Source organism: Xenopus tropicalis, chromosome 7, assembly GCF_000004195.4.
Source record: "Xenopus tropicalis strain Nigerian chromosome 7, UCB_Xtro_10.0, whole genome shotgun sequence".
In the NCBI taxonomy this organism is placed as follows: Eukaryota; Metazoa; Chordata; class Amphibia; order Anura; family Pipidae; genus Xenopus; species Xenopus tropicalis.
In genome coordinates, this window is record NC_030683.2 from 30,903,047 (window position 1) to 30,925,642 (window position 22,596).

The window sequence follows — 22,596 nt, forward strand, 5'->3', positions numbered from 1 at the left end:
AGGTTAATGGTGGAAGCAGTGTGAGAATTTTTCAAAAACTTTACATGCAGATTATATTTATGAGCAATTTCACAGCTTATATAATATACTTTAGCAAACAGAGTGTGATGTAGCAGTCTGTGAGATAATCAACCATCAAAATCAATGTCAGGTTATCAGACAAAATTAAAGCCGATACTTGGAATATCAAAGAATATTATATATAATGTTTGGTTTAAAACACAACATGATTCCAATTGTAGCCAATGTTTTGGTTTTTTTTTTTAAAACCACTCAAATGTTCAAGTTGCCATGGGTGTAGAAGATGGCTTAAGTCTATTATCACCAGAAAATGAATAAATAAATATTCCAAATAAATAAACAAAGGATTTTTTTTAACCACAGGAAGACATGGCATGCTTCCATGGCACTAAGGTAAACAGCACAATAAAGCTTATCAGTTATTGTTTTAAAATGACAAACCACAACAAAATCTATTAGCCTTGAGTAAATAAACATTGCAACTAGCTGTTAATACATTTAGGAATCTCTAACCTGGCCTCAGGGCCTGTCTAAATCTCCATTTTTCCCAGCCCTTTCTCAAAGCCTAGGGCTCTTTTTTCTTTCTCTCTTTTACATTTTCCGGCACTTAGTGACCATTATAATTTGACTGCATTCCTGGGCATCTGACCTGTTTTAAACAAAACAAAAAAGCAAGCTTTTCGATCATTTAAATCTTTTGCCGGCACTTGGCTTATGATCAGCAAAGCTAGACTAGAGAATCATTTAGCGGTCTTACAACTGCACTGCTGAGGAAGGATTCCAGAAATAAAGAAAAAAAAACCCTGAATAATTGCACTGGTTCCCAGCAGTGAGAGCTGTGGAGACTATTTCAGAGGCACACATATGACTTGACACTAAATTTATGTTATCTATTGCTATCGTTAGCTGATCGATAATTAAATCTGCAGTGCAAATGATCTGATTTAAACATATCAAATAAAAACTTTTAATAGGTAATGTCAGAGAAGCAGGAGGAATATTGTGATAGATTGCACATACAACTGTGTTGCTGCCATTGTGTCGCACGGTATAATGCTTCCAGAAACAAGCAGTGTGGAACTATATTCATGCCTCTCTCTCAAAGTAACAGTCTAGCTCTCTTGACACTTATTCCCCCAAATAAGCTCTATATAGGGGTTGTTGTATTTAAAGAAACAATAATGCTGCATTTGATTTAGTATTTCTCCTGTATTATAAGTCCAAAAATAAGTGAAAGATTCAAGGGTGCTGACTCAAATTAAATTTTTTGCCGTGATTTGGATTTTTTGCACAAAAACTTCCAAATTCAAATCACGGATCCAAAACTAGAATGTTTGATATTTAATAAGTGCAAAAAAAAAAAACCCTAAAAAAACGTAAATTAAAAACTTTGGTGTCTAAAAAATTGCAAGTCAAATTGTATGCGTTTTTTCAATGTGTTTTTAAATGTTTCACATTTTTTGAGATTTCGAGTTTGCAGACCCATTGACAATGATGAGAAGAAAATGAATTTGATGTATTTGTGTTTTTTTATGGTCAAACTCGATCAAATTTGTTATATTTAAATTTTTTAATAAGCAAACATTCGAGTTTGTGTTGGTTCAACATTAGGCCAAATCTTAGGGCAGTGACACATGGGAAGATTAGTCGTGGCAAATCTTCATTGTCGCGGGCGATTAATCTCCTCGCAATGCCATCCCACCGGCTAGAATGTAAATCGCTGGTGGGATGGCATGCGCGTTTGCTACTTTGTTGCACAGCGACTAATCTTCCCGTGTGCCACTGCCCTTAAGGTGAAGAAACACAGAGCTACTAGTAGCAGCTACTTGTCATGGCTACTAAAATAGACAATGCTGATCATTTACTGATAACTGTGTCTACGTGTGTTTAAGCAGAGGCAATTCTCAGTATTGTCTATGGCAGGGGATTTTCTGGCGTTTAGTAGCCATGAAAAAGTAGCTGCTACTAGTAGCTCTGTGTGTCTTCACCCTTAAACTTACTAAAGTGCACAAAAAAATCACAGTGGAATGTCCTATTCTTTTACCCAATACAAGAAAACTAAACCTCACTCTGGGATGTCATAGTAAATGAGCAACAGTTTGGCATGCAGAAAATATGAAGTTTGCAATAGCCAGAACACATTTTCAACACAAGTCCTAATTACTCAGCTTATAGAGAACATGGAGAAAGTTGGTGCTCAAAAGAAATGTTTATGTACTGTAATAGTATCCTTATAAATACAAAATAATAATTCTTGTGGCTTTTGTCTCCACTGTGTTGAGAACTAGACCATTTATAAGGTCACCATGGTGACTTGTCTGTTCTGGTGAAAATCTGTGACCACCCTACGCATGTAGTTAGGTTGTATAAAGGGGCAAGAAGTCTCCTAGGACGTAACAGTGGATGCCCCAGTTAAACTCAATATAAATTGAAGTATCAAAAATGAGTGTCAATAAATCAGATCATTTGTGTGACTAGCCAGAAAGGTAGACCAGGGTTCCTACAAATTTTTAAGATCAAGGGCCACATGACCCTAGAGTGCTTATTTAATAAATATATGACCACACTTCAGATGACTATATTTAGCTATTTCAACACTGCAAAAATGTGACCCAACTGATGGCAGCATTGAACATTTCTGTGATTTGAAATAGGGCTTCCAAAACTCAAATGTTTGATATTTTAAGAAAACTCGGAAGTAAAACGTTGGCATCTAAAAGCTTGCGAGTTCATGTAGAAGTCAATGGGAGTTGTCCTAGCAAAGGTTGAGCAATTTTATTTTATTAAATTGTTTTAATTTTTCCATTTTTTTTTTTTTTGGTTTGTAGACCTATTAAAATGATAAGTAAAATGTGAAGTCTCTGCATTCGAGTTTAATAAATAAGCATATTCCAATTTGTTAACTATTATTTAAAATGTTAATATATTTATTATTAAAATATTAAATTTATTTGAATTAGAAAAAGAATCCTAAAAATTTACAAATTTGAATTTGTGTATTTGCAAATATTCTATTTCTTTTAGGTACAGCATTACATACTGTTGTTTCCAAAAAATGTACACAATCTTTTCCTAATTCTAAATTAACCAAAATTCATTCAATTTCTTTTCCTGGATGATTCCCTGCAATTTATATCAGTTTCACCCTGGTCCCATGAATCGAAAATGACAGTTCTATTTCAGAGGTAAAACTTATTATAACTGGGTTTCAGTTACACATGCTCCATGACAAACACTGTATAAAAAGTGTAAAACACTGTGTAAAAATGACACATTTACAATCTAAACAATTTTGCAAATCCGTCACTGGGCACAGATGCCCTAGCAACACATGAGCTGAGGACTGAACTATTTTCTTCTTAAATGATCCATGAATTCATGCAAGCCCCTGCGTAGCTGCTACAGTCACTGTTCTGGTATACAGATAGCACTGTAAATGCCAAACCCAAGAGATGTAGGACAAAAAAAATGTTAATGCAAAAACCATACACAAATATATATTAATCTAAAGCATCAATAATTTCTTTTAAAGGCAAATTCACCCTTTAAGCATTAACAAATAATTAAGCGTCACTTGCTGGCATTAGCCACAGTGTACAAAGAATATAGTATCTGAAAATAGGTATACATTTTCCCTTGGTAGGCAACTTTCTTACATAAAAAAATATGAAACCAAACATGAGGGGAAAAAAAAGTTAAACGTTTTCTTCAAATTAAGGATTTCCTCTCTAACTTGGCCAGTATGCCAGAAGAAATGCAATATCCCTTGCGAGCTCTAGGCTACAGCTGCAGGAAAGAGCTATAATGAAGGGGCTGTCCCTGCAGCTTCACAACCACCATCTGACTTTGCACCACAGTTACTGTGTCTATCCCACGCAAAATTGGTTTTTCTCTTTGGAGACTACAGAAACATGCCAGACAGACAGGACTGTGCTCTGCAAAGTTTTATGAGAAGGGCTGGCTTGATAGGGAAAACGCATACAACAAATGAAAGTGATTTTTAAATTCATTAGTTTGGTTACATTATATTTAATTTCTTAGACCTTCAGTAATCAACTTGTGTCAGCCATTAATCTATTATCTTTAAAGGGCAACTATCACCTCAAAATTTCCCCTAGGTCCAGACTAACAAAGTCTGTACTCTGGATGGAAGAAATAATAATATTTTCTAATAAAAGTCCCCTATCTGTCTGGTGCACTTTAGCTTAGCATTTAAGTTAGAAAATCATATCTTATGTATGTTACATTGCCAAGCCCAGTGTTCCCAAAACAAATAATATCAGCAACCAATGTGGTCAAAAAACCCTATACATGTATGGGAACTTGTTATCCAGACTACTTGGGACCTGTTTTCCAGACAAGGGTCGCTGTTACTGTTTTATTGTTACAGAGAAAAAGGAAATAATTTTTTAAAATCTGAATCATCTGATTAAAATAGACTGAAATGGGACATTCAGGTAATTCAGAGTTTTCTAGATAACAGGCTTCCGGATAATGGATCCCATACCTGCAATACAGGATATTTATTTGTATGAATATATATAATATTATTATGATTATATTGTTATAATTAAGGCTGAACTAGAAGCTATGGCATATGAAACCATTAAAAGCTAATTTAAGCTACACAAATTTAACACATATGTGTTAATACACAATATGTGCGTTAACACATAAGGGTTGATTCACTAAAGGTCGATAAGTTTTATCGCACTTCTTTTGCGTTAAAATTGACGCGAAAAAAAACCGTGCAATTCGCTAAAGTATTATATTTACTTGCAACCGCATTGCGTTAATTAGCGCGCAGAAATAATACTAACGCATGATTCACAAACACTCAGATGCACTAAATATCGCATTTGCCTGTGCGAAAAAATAACACCTACTTGAGGCAGGCGGTAATTATAGAAAAGTACAGTTAATGAGCTTTGGGCAATAAAATATGGACTTTGCAGTGGGATTTATTAAAGTATGTGTTGGCCCTAGAGTGACGCAGCCTCCAGTTTGCAGGGAAATGGTCATTTTCATAAAAGTAGTTTTACGAAAGTAATGCCGTGTATAGCTAATATGGCCTACGTTTTTTCGCACGTGGCGACTATTTGTGCTCGATGTGCTGATTAGCGCGCATTCCGTCAAATACCGCACGAAAATAGTCTTTGTGTCTAAATTAACGCAAGTATGCTTTTGGTGAATCGTGCGTTAAGACACGAAAAATTAGACGCGATAAAATTTTTAATGCATGCAATAAATAGCGCACGTTTTAACACACTTTAGTGAATCGGCCCTATAATGTTAATACATTATTAACAGACATAACTATGCTATTTGAATGTTGGTTTCAAGCAGAATAAAGAAGTTGTTGCTGGGGTAGAAACATTTCGTTGGTCTACAGATGTGTTATTATGTGGTTGCAGTTTGAGAAATAAGTAAGTATGTGGTATGTTTGGCTTGACAATGGCAGCTGCCAATGAGAAATCTGACTTGAAGGTACCTGTCTATGACTAGCTAACAGCGCCGTTCCACATTTGTTCATTTAGTTTGGGTATTTCTCTTTGGCATTTATATTTATAAAATTGTTGTTTTTATTTTAACTTATTTTACTGAACAATATTTTTAAAATAACATTTATTTTGTAAATTTTATATATAAGGAATGTTACTGAACTTCCAACTCTCAAGCAGTTTACAAATTGACTTTTCAGTGAAGTGCCTGGCAATTGGCATAAATGAAAACAACTTTCTTTGGCAGCTTCTATTGAATGGGATCTAAACCTAAAGAAACAGATATATTTAATGTAATCCCAGAGAGCTTCTCTGACTACTACAGGTATGGGATCTGTTATTCAGAATGCTCAGGACCTGGGGTTTTCCGTATAAGGGATCTTTCCATAATTTGGATCTCCATACCTAAGTCTACTATAAAATCATTTAAACATTAATTAAACCCAATAGGATTGTTTTGCCTCCAATAAGGATGAATTATATCTTAGTTGGGATCAAGTACAATGTACTGTGTTACTACTAGAAAGAAAAAGAAAAACATTTTTAAAAATTTTAATTAATTGAAGTCTATGGGTGACAGATTTCCTGTAATTCGGAGCTTTCTGGATAATAGGTTTCTGGATAACAGATCCTATACCTGTACTGCAATTTACACTCATTTTCTAAATTTAGCAGGTTGATATACTAGCAGTTTTAGACTGCTAATACCAGGGTTTTAACTCCATTGCTCTCTGAAAGTCTAGGTTTAACAAGAAGTGCATAGAGAGGGTCACTGGCATTCTGACCTTCAGAGAGCTCTTGAGAAGAAAGCTTGGTATTAGCAGTCAAAAACTGTTAAAACTAGCACAACTGCATTCAGTTTATGAAGTGGAGGTCAACTGTACTAATTTTGACACACTGGTCGCAATTGTATCAGTCACAACCCCTGGAGAGCAGAACAGCACTTTGGAGAACATTCATTTAAGTACAACAGATCCAATTACAAAAAATTTGTATTTTTTCTAAAGTTTACAACTTTTGCGTATTTTCTGCGATATTTTTGTTAATTTGCGCAACTTTTTCGTACTTTGCGACAATTTGCGCAACAAATCGTATTTGTCGCAACAAGTATGATAGTTTCGGATTCATTCAAGCTTCGGTATCGGCCAGGTTAGCACTGCAGAGTGCTTCCAAAATCATGCATTGAAGTGTCAAAGTCAGAAAGGTTTTCCCGCCATTTACGATCGTTCGGATACGAAAATTTTGTGACTATGAGATCGCCATTCGCAAACGATCGTTTCAATACAAAAATTTCAGAACTTTGGGATTGTAAGAGCAAAATTAGTTATTGTTTTTTTTATAATTATTTCCTCATCCCTTATACAGGTATTTCACATATTTACTGTGCAGAAATTATTTTCCCTATCATTTTCTGCTTCCTAGCTATACGGACACATATGTAATGTTAATCAATACTGATACTAAGGGGCTGATTTACTAACCCACGAATCCGACCCGAATTGGAAAAGTTCTGACTTGAAAACGAACATTTTGCGACTTTTTCGTATGTTTTGCGATTTTTTCGGATTCTGTACGAATTTTTCGTTACCAATACGATTTTTGCGTAAAAACGCGAGTTTTCCTATCCATTACGAAAGTTGCGTAAAAAGTTGCGCATTTTGCGTAGCGTTAAAACTTACGCGAAAAATGCGCAACTTTTCGCGTAAGTTTTAACGCTACGCAAAATGCGCAACTTTTTACGCAACTTTCGTAATGGATAGGAAAACTCGCGTTTTTACGCAAAAATCGTATTGGATCCGAAAAATTCGTAAAGAATCCGAAAAAATCGCAAAACATACGAAAAAAATCGCAAAGTACCGATCATTACGAAAAAAACGCAATCGGACTCCATTCGACCCGTTCGTGGGTAAGTAAATCAGCCCCTAAGGCTTTGCTAAAAAAAATAAAAGTCATTAACTTTAACCACTAAAGTTAACGATAGAGAAAATAAATAAATAGACAAAGCAATGTTAACCCTGTCTTTATGCCATTAGCGCAGATGCAAGAGACAGCGTTGGAATCCCAACACAGCTGTTAAGGGATGCACTTTAGCCCTCCTGTTAACTTGCTAGCAGGACCTTCAATAATACTTTCAGATATAATGTAATATATGTAAGTAGTAGAAGAAAACTTTGTTTAAATAACTGCTACTCATATACATTAATTGCCAATTCTTCCATCACAATTGCAGTGCAGTGACAATTAAACTAAGTCAGCAATCAAAATGCTACATGTGCCCCTACCCCTAACACGGAACACAAATTGTGTATATGCCACACCTGTAATCTACCTGGACCTCCATACCTTAAGTCTACTAAAAGATCATTTAGAAATTAAATAAAATCAATTGGAGTGTTTTACCTCCAATAAGGATATATTATATATTATTTGGTATCAAATACAAGATACCTGTACTGTTTTATTATTACAGAGAAAAATCATTTCTAAAAAATTTAATTATTAAAATGGAGTCTAAGGGAGATGGCCTTTCTGTAATTCTGAGTTTACTGGGTAACGGGTTTCCAAATAGCGGATCCCAAACCCGTAATATTTCTTGTAACCAAAGTCACATTTTACCAAAAATGCAAAGGCCAGGACCTATCAAATAGGTATTGCTAAGGTCAAGACTAAAGTCAGACAAGGAAGAAAGCAGGACCAACAGTGATATTTACTCATTTTTAAGTTTGAGGGGAAAAAAAAGATTTTTGTGCCATGAATACTACCTTATTTAAAAAAGAGAGAAAAATAAGAACAATAAAAAAAAAACTGAACAGAATATTTGAAGTTGTATTTCTTGCACTGAAAAAACTTGCTCACAAAAATTGTTCCAGAATAATTGTTTCATTAATTTTTTAAGGAGAAGGAAATGTAAAAACTAAGTAAGCTTAATCAGAAAGGTATATGTAAATACACCAATAAACACTTACAGAACTGCCGCTCTGAGTCCTCAGTGAAAAGAAACATCACATTTCTATCTATTTTGCATACATGATCTTTTGTGTCAGATTTGTTTCTCTCGGAAAAATCCTTTAGGGCACAGCACGAGCCTGATCAGTTTGCTTCTCTCTCCCCCTCCCTTCTGCTCTCTTCCCCTGCCCTCTCTGCTGTAATCTGAGCTGAGAGCTGCATGCTGCTGCCTAGAAGTAGCAGCTGCTATGTGAAACAAACAGTGGGAGCTTCTACAGCTGTTTATGGTAAAGCATTCTGCAGAATCAATATAAAGTTCTAGCCAGCACTATTGTGACTAATCTATTGGCAATAAAGTGCCTAAGTAGCTTTCCTTCTCCCATTGACTTCTAACTTGAGAGCTTTTACTTGCAGAAAAAGCCTTTTCTTTAATAGATCCCAGGTAATCCAGGTTTCAGAAAATACTTATCTGCATGATTGCATTTTTTTTCAAATCGAGAAAAACAGGCAACATGATTTTTTTAAAAATCTCTTTCTTAGGCTTAAAGAGGTAGTTTAATTTACACATTTGTGAGATTGTGACTGCAAAACTTAATTGCAAGTAATCTTAGGTATGCTCAATCGTATCTATGCACATTAGCTTATAAAAGAAAAAAAACAAATGGGTTATCTGCAACCATTTTAAATCATTTTTTTATTGTATATGAGGCAGGAAATCCTGACCATTTTAATAAACTCAACTTTTACTTGCCTGAGGTTTTCATTTAAATTTTGGACATTTTTTGCGTCATAAATCTTCGTAATTTGAGCTTGCAAAAATATTCTCAGTTTTAAATAAATTAACACATAGGGACATATTTACTAAAATCCGATTTTTGGGGGGGCTTAAAACACGATATGGTAAAAATTCAGAGTAACCACGATTATTTCTGATGTTCTAAAATGTCTCGGAAATGCTTTTATCGGTCGTATGAAAATATTGCACTTGCGTTCCAAAAGTCATGGTATTTTCATAAAAGTTCGTTATGCCACAAAAACCTTTCTGGCTTTGATGCCTTCCATGTCTAGCTTTGGAAGCCTTCCATAGGACTCAATGGTACTTGACAGATCAAACCTGGCGAAAAGATAGTCAAGAGGAGATGTTTCGAAAGCGTTAATGAATTCCAAAGTACAATTTTTTCGTGGAAATTTAACGAACACCACGAAATGGAATTTTAACAAACTTTTTGCATACATTCCAAAATGTTCTATAAGTTAAAAAAAAAGTTAGAAAAATACAAAATGATCTCAAAATTGTTTAGTAAATGGGCCCCATAGTATGATGTAGACCAGGGGTCCCCAAACTTTCTTACTTGTGAGCCACAGTCGAATGTAAAAAGACTTGGAGAGCAAAACAAGCATCATAAAAGTTCATGGAGGTGCCGAATAAGGGCAGTGATTGGCTATTAGGTAGCCTCTATGTACACTATCAGCTTACAGGAGGCTTTATTTGGTAGTAAATCTTGTTTTTATTCAACTAAAACTTGCCACCAAGTCAGGAATTCAAAAATAACTACCTGGTTTGGGGGCACTGAGAGAAACATTCAAGGGGTTGGTGAGCAACATGTTGCCCCTGAGCCACTGTTTTTTAGTGTTTTGTTTTTGTTTGTTTAGCAGCTCTTCAGTTTGCAAATTCAGCAGCTATTTGGTAACTAGGCTCCAACATAGCCCTATCTGTGATTTGAATAATATTGAAAGATTGCTACTAATACTTCTCAATCTCTTTGCTGCTTTTGACACTGTGGATCACCCTCTTCTCCTTCAGACTCTCCGCTCTCTTGGCCTTTGTGACACTGCCTTATCCTGGTTTTCATCTTATCTCTCAGATCGATCCTTCAGTGTCTCTTACAGTGGGGAATCATCTTCTCCCTTGCCTCTTTCTGTCGGGGTTCCCCAGGGCTCTGTGCTGGGCCCCTTACTATTTTCTCTCTATACCTCCTCACTTGGCAAACTAATCAATTCTTTTGGCTTTCAGTACCACCTCTATGCTGACGATACTCAGATCTATCTTTCCTCTCCTGATCTCAACCCAGAGCTTCTAACTCGCGTCTCTTCCTGCCTGTCAGCTATCTCCACTTGGATGTCCCAACGTTACCTTAAATTAAACCTCTCTAAGACTTTCCCCCATCCAACGCCCACATTGTTCCCGAGGTATCTATAAAGGTTAACAATTCTACCATCACTCCATCTCCCCAGGCCCGGTGCCTTGGGGTTATCCTTGATTCTGCCCTGTCCGTCACTCCTCATATCCAATCGCTTATCAAATCATGTCACTTTCACCTAAGAAATATCTCCAAAATACGATCATTTATCACCCAAGATGCTGCCAAAATTCTTATTCACTCTCTTATAATATCTCACCTGGACTACTGTAACTCCCTATTAATAGGCCTTCCCCTCCAAAGACTGTCCCCTCTCCAGTCCATAATTAATACTGCTGCCCGGCTCATACACCTCTCCAACCGCTTCTCCTCTGCCGTGCCGCTCTGCCAATCCCTGCACTGGCTTCCCCTACCATCCAGGATAAAATTCAAACTAATGACTCTCACATTTAAAGCAGTTCATAACTCTGCCCCATCCTACATCTCTGAACTCATCTCTAGGTACCATCCAACCCGCTTGTTATGCCCCTCTACTGACCTGCTCCTCAACTCCTCTCTCATTCCCTCCTCACACAATCGCATTCAAGACTTTGCAAGGGCTGCCCCCCTTCAATGGAATTCGCTCCCACAAACTATCAGACTTTCTCCCAATCTCTCTGCCTTCAAGCGATCTCTAAAAACACATTTGTTTAGAGAGGCTTACCCTAATCTAGTTCAGCAATACCCTGTGCCACACCTCTCACAACTCTGGTCATGCCCATTCCCACACCTTGTGTCTCAACCCCTTCTTCCTTGTAGATTGTAAGCTCGTTTGGGCAGGGCCCTCTTCTCCTTTTGTATCGGTTATTGATTGCTTTATATGTTACTCTGTATGTCCAATGTATGAAACCCACTTATTGTACAGCACTGCGGAATATGTTGGCGCTTTATAAATAAATGATAATAATAATAATAATAATGAGAGGGGAAGCATAAGTAAGAATAACAATAAAGTTGTAGCCTCCCAGAGCAATAATTTTTTGGCTGCCAACAGTGTTCTCATACAATCTACTACAAATGACTAATTACAGACATTAAAAATGTACTACAATAAATCTAAAACACCCAGCATTTATAGTAACAGGGCTCTGTAATATGGGGGGGGTGTCTTAAAAAATATCTCCAGATTGAGGGGAAAGTTTCTACAGACTGGCCAATAAAAAGTTATGGTCTGCTTTTCCAGAAACTCTAAATTCATTCTGTTGGTAAAAGACTATGGGACTATCTTGATCATATCTATCTGACACAGTTAAACAGACCACAGCTCCCAATATGCAGACACCGACTTGACAAGACTCATTTGTCAACACCAGCAGATATGAGCTACAAGGGTAAGAGCATTGCCATCAACAGTGGGTTACAAACCCAAATGCTATGCATATACTTCAAAAGCTGCTTCCAACTACTCAATGGAGTAAGTAGTAATTACTGCAAGCATATGCCTTCTATCATTGCACTTGGTGTTCCCTTGCCACAATTTTGCAAAAGAACTGACACAGATTAACACTCTAGAAGTAGTGGAAATGAGCATAAAAGCATTCTAAATGTTCAACTAACAATTGTGTTCTATGACATACTCATACTAATTCTCTTTGATTATAATAAGCAATCAGTAACAAGTAGTGTTTTGAGTCCCAACATAAAAGGACACATGTGACATAAGCCTAAAAATATGTGAATGTATTTGTATTTCAAGATGCACGTCTGCAAAATATGTTTGTAGATTTTATGTGTGTGCGTGTAGTCTAAATATATGATAAGCTTTAGTTTGAGATGGGTAATAAAAATTACAGCATGAAAAATATTTACCATTATACGTTAAAAAAAGGATAATCATTGTTCAAATTTTCTGCCAAATACGTGTATTTCAGGCAAATGTTTTCTTCCACTTAACTTTTACTTTTTAAACCTTCCCTATAAATTGTGACTTAAACTGCACAGCATTCAAGAACCAGTCAAAATGTCATTTTTCTGCAATAGCATTATCAATTCAATAGTAATTACATCCATTAAGCCAATAGTGTGGTTTAGTGAATGAGCCTCTGGGGGTATTATCAAACAAAATCTGTGCCAGGCGATACGTCCTCTGGAGGATAATGAAGTTTTGCAGTTTGCAAAAGCAGACCAACAAGATCATTAAAACAACAAAATACAATAGCCTCCCTGCTCAACTGGAAAATAAAATGGATGATATAACCACTGGGGTGGTGGTTTTTATTAAGAACTGAAACATTAATACATATGAAATATAATGCATGCTAAATACCAGATTTCATAGATGTGCAAAAACAGAAGGGAAAATGCTACACTGAAAATATGTATTAGCAAAGTAAAAGAATGGGGTAGAATTACATGTAAATTCCCTTTCAAGAAGTTATAGCTGCAGTCTATTAGTAAAAACTATAAGCAACGCTACATTTTAATGACTTTGTGATGTTGTTTAAAAGCAAAATCTATCTTATTTAAATACACTATCTATCTGAAATCTATGTACCTTTAAACTAAAGCTCTTATAGCTATTAAACTACATTAGTGATGACTTAATAATTCTGTTTAATTTTGTTCTACAAGTGATTTTTCTGCAGGAATTTTTTTCCAACAGGTAACAATGTTAATTGTTTGGAGAAAAAAGAAGTCATTATTTTGAACAAAGGTTTTAGTTGATCCATCAAGCACCGCCCCCCCCCCCAGACCTCCACTGCGTTAAATTAGAAATAATCGCGTTCAACTGCTTTAACACTTTCTGACGTATTCTTCTTTTGGGAAAAGGAGAAAACTGTACAAGAGCCAGTTGTTAAAATGCTCCTGGCAAGATAGTGTTAATAAGTGAGAGGAAAATCTGATCTCTCGGGAATTCCCAAAGAATCTCCAGTTTGAATATATCTGGCCCTTACAGATTTCCTAATGATTATCCAAAAAGTTCACAGACTTTGACTTAAAGGGGTAGATCACCTTTAAATTAAAATTAAAATACTTTTAGTATGATATCGGCAGTGCTATTCTGCGACAGTTTGCAGTTGGTCTTCATTTTTTATTATTTGCAGTTTTTCAATTGTTTAGCTTTTTGTTCAGCGGCTCTCTGGCTTGGAATTTCAGCAGCTATTTGGTTGCTAGGGTCTTGTTTACCTTAACAATCAGGCAGTGGTTTGAAAGAGAGAAAGGATATAAATAGAATTTCCAAATTGAAAAATAATAAGCATAACAATAAAACTGTAGCCACACAGGGCAATAATTTTTTTTGGCTGCTGGGGTCACTGACCCCCCCCATTGAAAGCTGGAAAGAGTCAAAGGGGGAAGACAAATAATTCAAGAACTATAAAAAAAAATTTGAAAACCAATTGAAAAGTTGCTAAGAATAGGCCATTCTATAACAAACTAAAAGTTAACCTGACGGTGAACCACCCCTTTAAAGAAATACTTCTTAATATTTCATAGATTACCTTATTCTATGTATTTATAATTGTTAGTAATTAATGTTAGCAAAGCAAATTGACAAAGTCTTATACTAAAAAAAAAAAAAAAAAGTCAGAAATTAAGGCCACTAGCATCACAATACAAAATCCACTACCTCCAGAATCCAGTGATGTTAGGGAATGCTCAGAAGACATGGAAAAATATCCCTGGGGCTGCTCCACAAGCCTAGGTTGTTGAGTGGAGGCCTATGGAGAGTACAAATTACAGAGGGAAGGTATGTATGGGTAACATCATCCTAATCAGAGTTAGAAGATATGTAAAGGATCTTTGAGTTTATGGTATTAAAAAGGGAATCATGGAGAGCCACTCCAAACTGCATATGGAGCCATTTTGGGGTACTGACCCATAGAATAAAAATTCCTGTCTGTCCTAGAGAGAGCTACAGACAGAGTCTGTGGAACATGACCCGGTATGCAACCAAATACAAGTACAGTTAAGGTGGCCATCCAAGATTTTCTCCCGATATCCCCACCAACAGGTGGGCGATATAGGTCTAATTCAGTTGTTTGGCCCTGAGGCAAAATGATTGAATTAGACCGACTGGTAAAATCAGAACTGCCCGATCGAGATCTGCCCGGTTTTAGGCCAGATGTCTGTCGGACAGGCCTGTCATTCATGCCCATACACAGGCCGATAAGCTCTAAGGAACCGCCATTGGCGGCTAGAATCGTCCTGTGTTTGCCCACCTTTGTAGGTTCTGTTATCTGGAATACTTGGGACCTGGGGTTTTCCACATAAGGGGCTTATTCATAATTTGGATCACCAGACCATAAATTCCTAACAAACATTTAAACATGAAATAAACCCAATACTGCTTTGGGCAGCCATGTTGTGGCACTCACAGGCACATAATAACAAAGTGCCACAACTCACTCATTATTCGTATACGTGTGACGTAGGCAGGTAAGTCACATCAACCGTTCCTATGTCAGGGAGTGTGGGCTCTATTAACCCGCACCTCTAGTAGGGGAAGCAAATTTAGCGCGATAGGTGCCCTTTAAAATTAGTTCTATTGGAGATGGGCTTTCCCTAAATTGGACCATTCTGAATAATGGGTTTCCAGATAAGGTAACTGTCCCAATCTGTTACTGTATTTTATGTTGGCTTATCTATTTTAATTTAGGCAGATGGAACCACCAAGTAGTAACAAAAAGAGGAAAGAGTTACATTTGGAGAAATATATTATTATATTGTAAAAAATATTAAGCAACAAAGTAGTATCAAAAGGTATTGTAAAATAATGCTTCTATAGATTCTTGGGAAAAAAAGAATTCAAGAGCAAAAGAAGTATTGTATATTAATAAAGTTACAGGTTTTGCAGGACAAAAAAAACTCAAATTTTTCCTTTTCCATGACTGTTGCACTTGTGAACACGTTGAGCTGCCATTGAGTAATGTGTTCATAGTGTTTTTTTAAAACCCTTCCCTTGGATGTACCACCAACACATTCTAATCTACCTCTACTGGCGCTTAGTACCATACTGACCTCCCACTCCACTTTAATCATTGCAGACACACACAAAATACATTAACATTTCCGGCTGTAAGTGTAACTGTTCCCTAAACAATTGGAACTAAGATTCTCAAATAAAAGTTCCTTTTGCAGTCTGTTTAATTTTTGATATAAAATCCAGGAGATTTCTGCTTTACAGTTTTTAAGGAGAGAAAAGAAGGATTTGCACTTCACATTCTGGGGAAAGAGGATATAGACAAGTTCCCGGGCAGTAAACGTTTTTAAGTGCTTGCTAAGATGGGTCATTTCCTGTCATATAAGTCTCTTTTTTAAATATAAAATAAACCCATTTTTATTAACTCATGTGGAAAGTGTTATACCAGCTATCACGACAAGGCTACAAATAATAAAACAGCATTTGCTGTCAGGTCAGATATAAGGAGGAAAAGAAATTGTTTTTAGAACTTCAGAAACTTCTTTTTTTTTAAATTAAATATCACTTATCAAGAGATAAAGAAAAAAAAAAAGCTAATGATCTGGGATTTTTTTTACTTTCCTAGGCCTATGTTGTCTTTACTCCCTGCACAAAATGGCTGATATTGGTTAATGAAATTTCTAATTGGGTTTGATATCTAAAGTGCAACATAGAAATGCCGATTTATGAACATTCTCATTTTCAAGGTTTTTAAAACCACGATAAAACTCACTTTATTTAAAACCACCAATGCAAAGGGATTTATTTAAACAGCCTTTTTAAAAAAGCACAAACAAAAAACATGAAAACCACCAAAATAGAAATTTTAATGGGCCCCTCCTTGTCAACTGAAACTTCATAGAGAAAAGAATAAAATCACATAAAAGCTGGAGGTGCAACCAAGAAAATACAGTAGGGCTCATTTATGTCCACAAGCGCATTGGGTGCTTTTCCTCACAGTGAGCTGCAACTGAAACCACTTTCATTAAAGGTACTTGCTTCAAAACGCACTACTTGCACTTCCAAAAAAGGCGATACTGCTCCTATTGACGCAGGGGAAACTCTGGAGCTACCACTATGTCCTGCCCAGGCAGTAGCTCTAGGGTTCCCTCAGAGCCCTGCATCAACAGGCAAACCACACTTGCACTGAAAGAATAGGATGCACATGGCTCTCACATACTGAACACCAGAAATTATGTTAGGCAGACTTAGGTATGTTAGGCAGAAAATATCTGGCGCAACTGTGATGAGTGCACACATAATTGATTTGCATCCGCAGTGATGACAACATTTTAGGAAAAAATGCTGCATTGTGGAAAAAAACATGGCAGATGCAGTAGAAATTGCACTCTGAGCCAGAGTGTGTAACTTTCAGCATTACTCTTACTCTTTTAAAAAATCACATTTAGTTCTTCGTAACTGAGTGTATTTATGATTGAGATGCTTGGCATATAATTCATTTAAACATAAGAAGACTAAAGCTTTCTAAATATGCTATAACTTTTACATAGGAATTTATTTTAATAGGAAGGGCCCAGCAGAATAACATATGGATTTTGAATCAGTGAGGTATGCTTTGAATTTAGAGCAAGCATTTTGTTTCAGCTAATCCTGCAAGTCACTTTAGCTCTTGGTTACGTTGAGCAGCTAAATGCGGTTACATGCCCTGTTAGGCAACGTGGTACTCATACTAAGAATGCAACATACATTTCTGCATGAATTAATAGCAGCATCTTTTTCAAGGAGAGTCACGTGAAAGAGGTGTGCCCAGAGAGCGTCACTAATGACACACTAGTCAGTGGCTTCTATCACTCGAACATTGGAATGAGCGTCACAAACTGCAAAATAACTTGCTGTGCTATTGGCCTTGAAACTGTATAGGCTGGAATGACAAATCTGAAGGATGTGGGAAATGCAAGCAAACTCATTCTCCAAATGGTCTCACTTAAAAGGCATTTACTTGAACAGCCACTTGAGAGCACACTAATTTTAAAGACTTGATGCAATTGCAAAACTGCTGCAGAAAGAAAATGGATTTTTTTTTTAAAAAAAAGAGTCATGCATGGTGCTCTAAAACAGGAATGTCAAAAATGAAGAACGTGTGAACAATGTAGTAAGGTGGTGCTGATTTGTCCCAGTGTACACCCAGAAATGGCCTCAGACCTCAATAACAAAGTAAATTGCAGGAAACTTTGGGTGACTTTGGAAAACAAAGCTTTGTGTATGCTTTCCCACCAATGATTTGTCATTGCCATTAGCCTTATTTTACTGCAACAAACTTTCTGGAACTATCCTGAAGCAAATTTTATGTTTAACATGGCATTTAAAACACACAAGCTTATAATATTCTTACTATAGCTGCCAAATGTAGAAAGCTACAAATACATATGTGTGTATATAGTAGCATAATATTTCTTGCTAGATACATGTAACACTACTAAAAGAACCATGTTTTCCAAATTCCGGCGTAATTGTGTCCATGCTTTGAGTTGAATGTGACACAATTATAACTGATGTGCCAAAATGGATGAAATTGCATTTGTGTTTTGGTGCAATCAGGTGCAAGCTGTATCTACCAGTTTCACATGGTGGGTTGCATCACGTACAGTGCATCCAATTCCCTGGGCACTAGTAAAGATGTGCCTACTAATGCACCCACTGTGGGAACCCTGGAGCTACTACCAGCATCAAAAGGTGATGCTGAGAACCATTCTTGGGAGGGGGCAGGATGGATGAATTGGCAACTATGTGAAGTACAGGAGCTCATATATACAAACAGACTTTAATAAATTGCATCAACATGAACTCTCCTTTGCTGTAATTTTAAAAGCACTATCACCACTGCCGGACTTTGGGAACCACTGCCCCTATGAGAATAATCAGAAAACATGCACCACTGAGTTTTCAGGCATGAATCAGTTATCAAGCTCTTTTCATAGATGGCAATGAAAGGTGACTAAAAGTGTTTTAATTTAATCCTAAAAGCTCAGCAAGTAAAACTTCCGCAAATTACAATTAACTTCTAATTCCAGCTGAAGTAAAACAATATCTTTGTGTACAAAGCTTTTATATAAAAAAATGATGTTTCCAATAATAAGTACCATTCAATTATTATTGAAAGAAATTCTGCTCCCTCTGGCTCATAAGATCCACTGTACTCCCAAAAAAGGGGGACTTTCATACCACCTGCCATCTCTCCTACCAAAGGTTGCCACTTTTTTTAGAAAAAAATACCAGCCTTCCTATATTTGAATGCATTTTACCTTATAATAACTGTGGCATCCAGCGTCATTTTTACTTGCTAGGCCGGCAAGGTAGCAACCCTACTCCTACCCAACTGGTATGTGCACAGTTTGGATAGGAGGGGGTTATACCCTGTCACCCTCAGCTAAGAAAATGGATTCAAATGGCCCAGGCTTTCAAATGCCTGTATAAATAAAATAGACAGTATATGCCATTGGACTATGACAAAATGAATTGCTGCCATTTTACGAGCTTAAGACTGCCTTCTGAACTGGCCATACAAGCTTGCTTGCACAAATACTAGGCTGCATCAGCCAATGAATGGACAGAGGAGTCTTTTGCCAATTCATGAGGTCCTGTTATAATTTAGAACCAGCATATTTTACACTCATTCCTTGATTAGGGACCATACTATAGAATACCATGCTTTATTAAAGTGCATTTAATAATAAATAGGTTTTGCTGAAATATGTAATTTCTACACAAAAGTACAGGTATCGGACCCCTTATCCGGAAACCCGTTATCCAGAAAGCTCCGAATTACGGAATGCCCGTCTCCCATAGACTCCATTTTAATCAAATAATTCAGAATTTTAAAACTGATTTCCTTTTTCTATGTAGAAATAAAACAGAACCATGTAATTGATTCCAATTAAGATATAATTAATCCTTATTGGATGCAAAACAATCCTATTGGGTTTAATTAATGTTTTATTGATTTTTTAGTAGACTTAAGGTATTGAGATCCAAATTACGGGAAGACCCCTTATCCGGAATACCCTTGGTCCAGAGCATTCTGGATAATGGGTCCTATACCTGTACTGTATTTTCTCCAAGCACCTACACACATACCTAAACACTTACTCTTGGAAGTTACTAAAGGGGGCGCTTTACTAAACGCAAACAATATTACAGAATAGAGCACTTCGATTATGTCAACCTTAGAAAGACGTGGGTAGGCCTCTTAGCAACAACGCAAATTGCGTAAAGAGAGGCACTAGGCCAATAGCCCCACAGGCAGAAGCTTAGAGGTTGGGAACTCACACGTCTGTCCCTTGCTGCACGAATCCCGAGTTGAGGCACTTTTTGGCTATCTTCCGCCATACGGCATCCTTGCTGGTGAAGTGCTGAAGTTTCCTGCACACCTGAGCAAGACGCCCTAGCGCCTGAGTGTCCAGGTAGGAGAAGAGGAGCAGAAGGATTTCCTCGGGCAAGTGCAGCAAGTGGGGCCACATAGCGGAGCGGAGCTGCTCTCCCGGGGCCGGACGTTCCCAGTCTGGCAGTACTCTAGCCAGTGTCTGCTCTCTTCTTCCATGGTGGTAGCTGCTTCACAAGTAGCTTGTTGTAGGAGCCATGGCTGTGGGGAAGTCACGTGAGGGGACAGGAACTGGCGGGGTTTGTGCGGCTCAGGGACACAGTGCGGAAGTGGGAGCTGTGAGGAGTTACTGGGGATGGCTTGTCTCGGCGCACTACTTGCTTTTGTCGTTCCGGAGCTGCGGTGAATAAGTCGCCGTGAGCAGCCTCAGCAGCAGGAGACGTACCTATAGGCATACCGAATAAGGTTTTACTTGTCAAAATCAGCCTCCTGTTTTCTATTTAGATACTATATGCATCGTGCATACTCCATTGTAGCTGCTGTGCTTAGGGACATGATTAGTGTTGGACATTTGATGTCGGTCTCCAGCACCAGGAGTCCCCTGGGTAGGGCAACAAAGAACATTACAGTGTGTAAAAAGTGCTGTTAAGGGCTCTTACACAATTGTGCTTGTGTGTCTGTTGCCTTGGGTGTGGGACGCATCAAAATCCATAAATTCTGTTATATATATGTGTGTTTTGTTTTTTTTCAAGTGCAACTAAGTGGTTTCTGTGAATTCAACATGCGTTTCTTATCGGAAGGCTACAAATGCGGTATGTTCCATTTCAACCAGGGGTCCCCAACCTTTCTAAGGCTAATCCCAGACGAGGCGTAGGGCGGATATATTCGGCAAGCGGAAAAACGCTTGCTGAAAATTCCACCCTACGCCTCCTACATGTGCCTGCACTCGAATGAATGAAATACGCTCTGGTGCAGGCACATGTAGCGGAAATACGCATAAAAACGTGAGAGTTTGATGAAAGTCTTGCGTTTTTATGCGTATTTCAGCTACATGTGCCTGCACCCAAGCGTATTCCATTTATTCGGGTGCAGGCACATGTAGGAGGCGTAGGGCAGTATTTTCAGCAAGTGCTTTTCTGCTTGACGAAAATATCCACCCTACGCCTCGTGTGGCATTAGCCTTACTTGTGAGCCACAGTGAAATGTAAAAAGACTTGGAGAGAAACACAAGCATCATAAAAGTTCATGGAGGTGCCAAATAAGGGCTAAGATTGGCTATTATGCAGCCTCTATGCACACTATCAGCTTACAGGGGCTTTATTTGGTAGAAAAACTTGTTTTTATTCAACCAAAACTTACCACCAAATCAGGAATTCAAAAATAACTCCCTGGTTTGGGGACACTGAGAGCAACATCCAAGGGGTTGGAGAGCAACATCCAAGGGGTTGGTGAGCAACATGTTGCCCCCAAGCCACTGGTTGGGGATCACTGATTTAAAACAGTGGTACAACTAGGTGGAGTAAAATAAAACACAAAATTATGTTTTTCGGAGTGAACCCTTAGGGCTAAACTCCACCGGAGAGTTAGGTCTGATTTTATATGATCATGTCATGCAACACCACGCAACAGCGCAAGATTTTATAGGATCCAACAACATGTGATCTCCACAGGGTGTAATGTTGTCGGATCTGTCATATGGTGGGTTTTGTTCATGCATCCACACGCGACATTGGTATTTCAATGGGGAAAAAAAGTCTGTCAGACACCATCACATTTTATCTGATCGGATGAAATACAGCATGCTACATTCACTTCCCACAGACGTGTCGTGTTTGATGGCCAATCTTACATGTAGTTTACACATCGGATTTTTGTATCAGTTATATTATATTTTAACCCATGCAACTATTTGTTGGATGTGTTTTGTCAATCCAACACCATCCTACAAAATCTCCTGTGAAGTTTAGATCTTACACAGTGTATACGTAATTCAAAGACTGTCATGGGTATGAGTGGGGTTGTAGGTCAACAGCCGAAGAGCATCAGGAAAAATCAAACTAATGGTTAGAATAATGAAACTGAAGTAATCTATCATATCATAGATATATGTAGTCGCTGGTGTGTGAAAAAGTTGATAACATAATTGTGAACTAAAGTCTGAGTGGTCCCCAGAGTATCCAATTAAATTGGTCATAATATTGGAAAAAGGAATATGCAGCAATCAGCCAGGCATGGAAGTGGCTCCTGAGACCCAAAACATCCCAATTATATCAATAGAATATGGTCATGTTTGTCATTTATGGTAAGAGTGTCATAGAGTCATTGTTATATATATATATTGGTACCAAGGTTCTCCAAAAAATTGTATATTACAGGTCTCCAGATCTGATAGAATTTAACATATTTGTTAAATGAGGAATTAATATGTCCCAAGAAACCATCAGAACCAGGTGTCTTGGCCAGTTTAAGGAATCTGATTCCTCTGGCCACTTCATTAGTGGATATTTCTGTATATATCGCTTCTGTTTTTGAAGCAGTGAGTGACCGGGGAGTGGTCTGACCATGAAATTGCCAGAATCCAGGCTTGACAAGCATTTTGGGTCAAAGTTTAAGATATAATAACATAATTGATCCTGGAGTAAGTACTGAGGGGTTTAAGCATTATTTTCTTACATTACATAATTATTATTATAATATTATCTTGATACT

General features: G+C 37.4%; 1 protein-coding gene across 2 annotated transcripts in view; it reads right to left on the reverse strand.

Annotated features, from left to right (window-relative positions):
- Nucleotides 1-20,562, reverse strand: part of fbxw4 (F-box and WD repeat domain containing 4) — a 125,918-nt gene extending 105,356 nt beyond the window's left edge. For both annotated transcript variants that reach the window (XM_004915857.4, XM_002936770.5), the window contains exon 1: nt 19,836-20,562. In XM_004915857.4, coding sequence (XP_004915914.1) covers nt 19,836-20,026 — 191 coding nt within the window. In that variant the 5' untranslated portion in view covers nt 20,027-20,562. The remainder of the gene's footprint in view (nt 1-19,835) is intronic.
- Between the last annotated feature and the right edge of the window lie 2,034 nt (nt 20,563-22,596).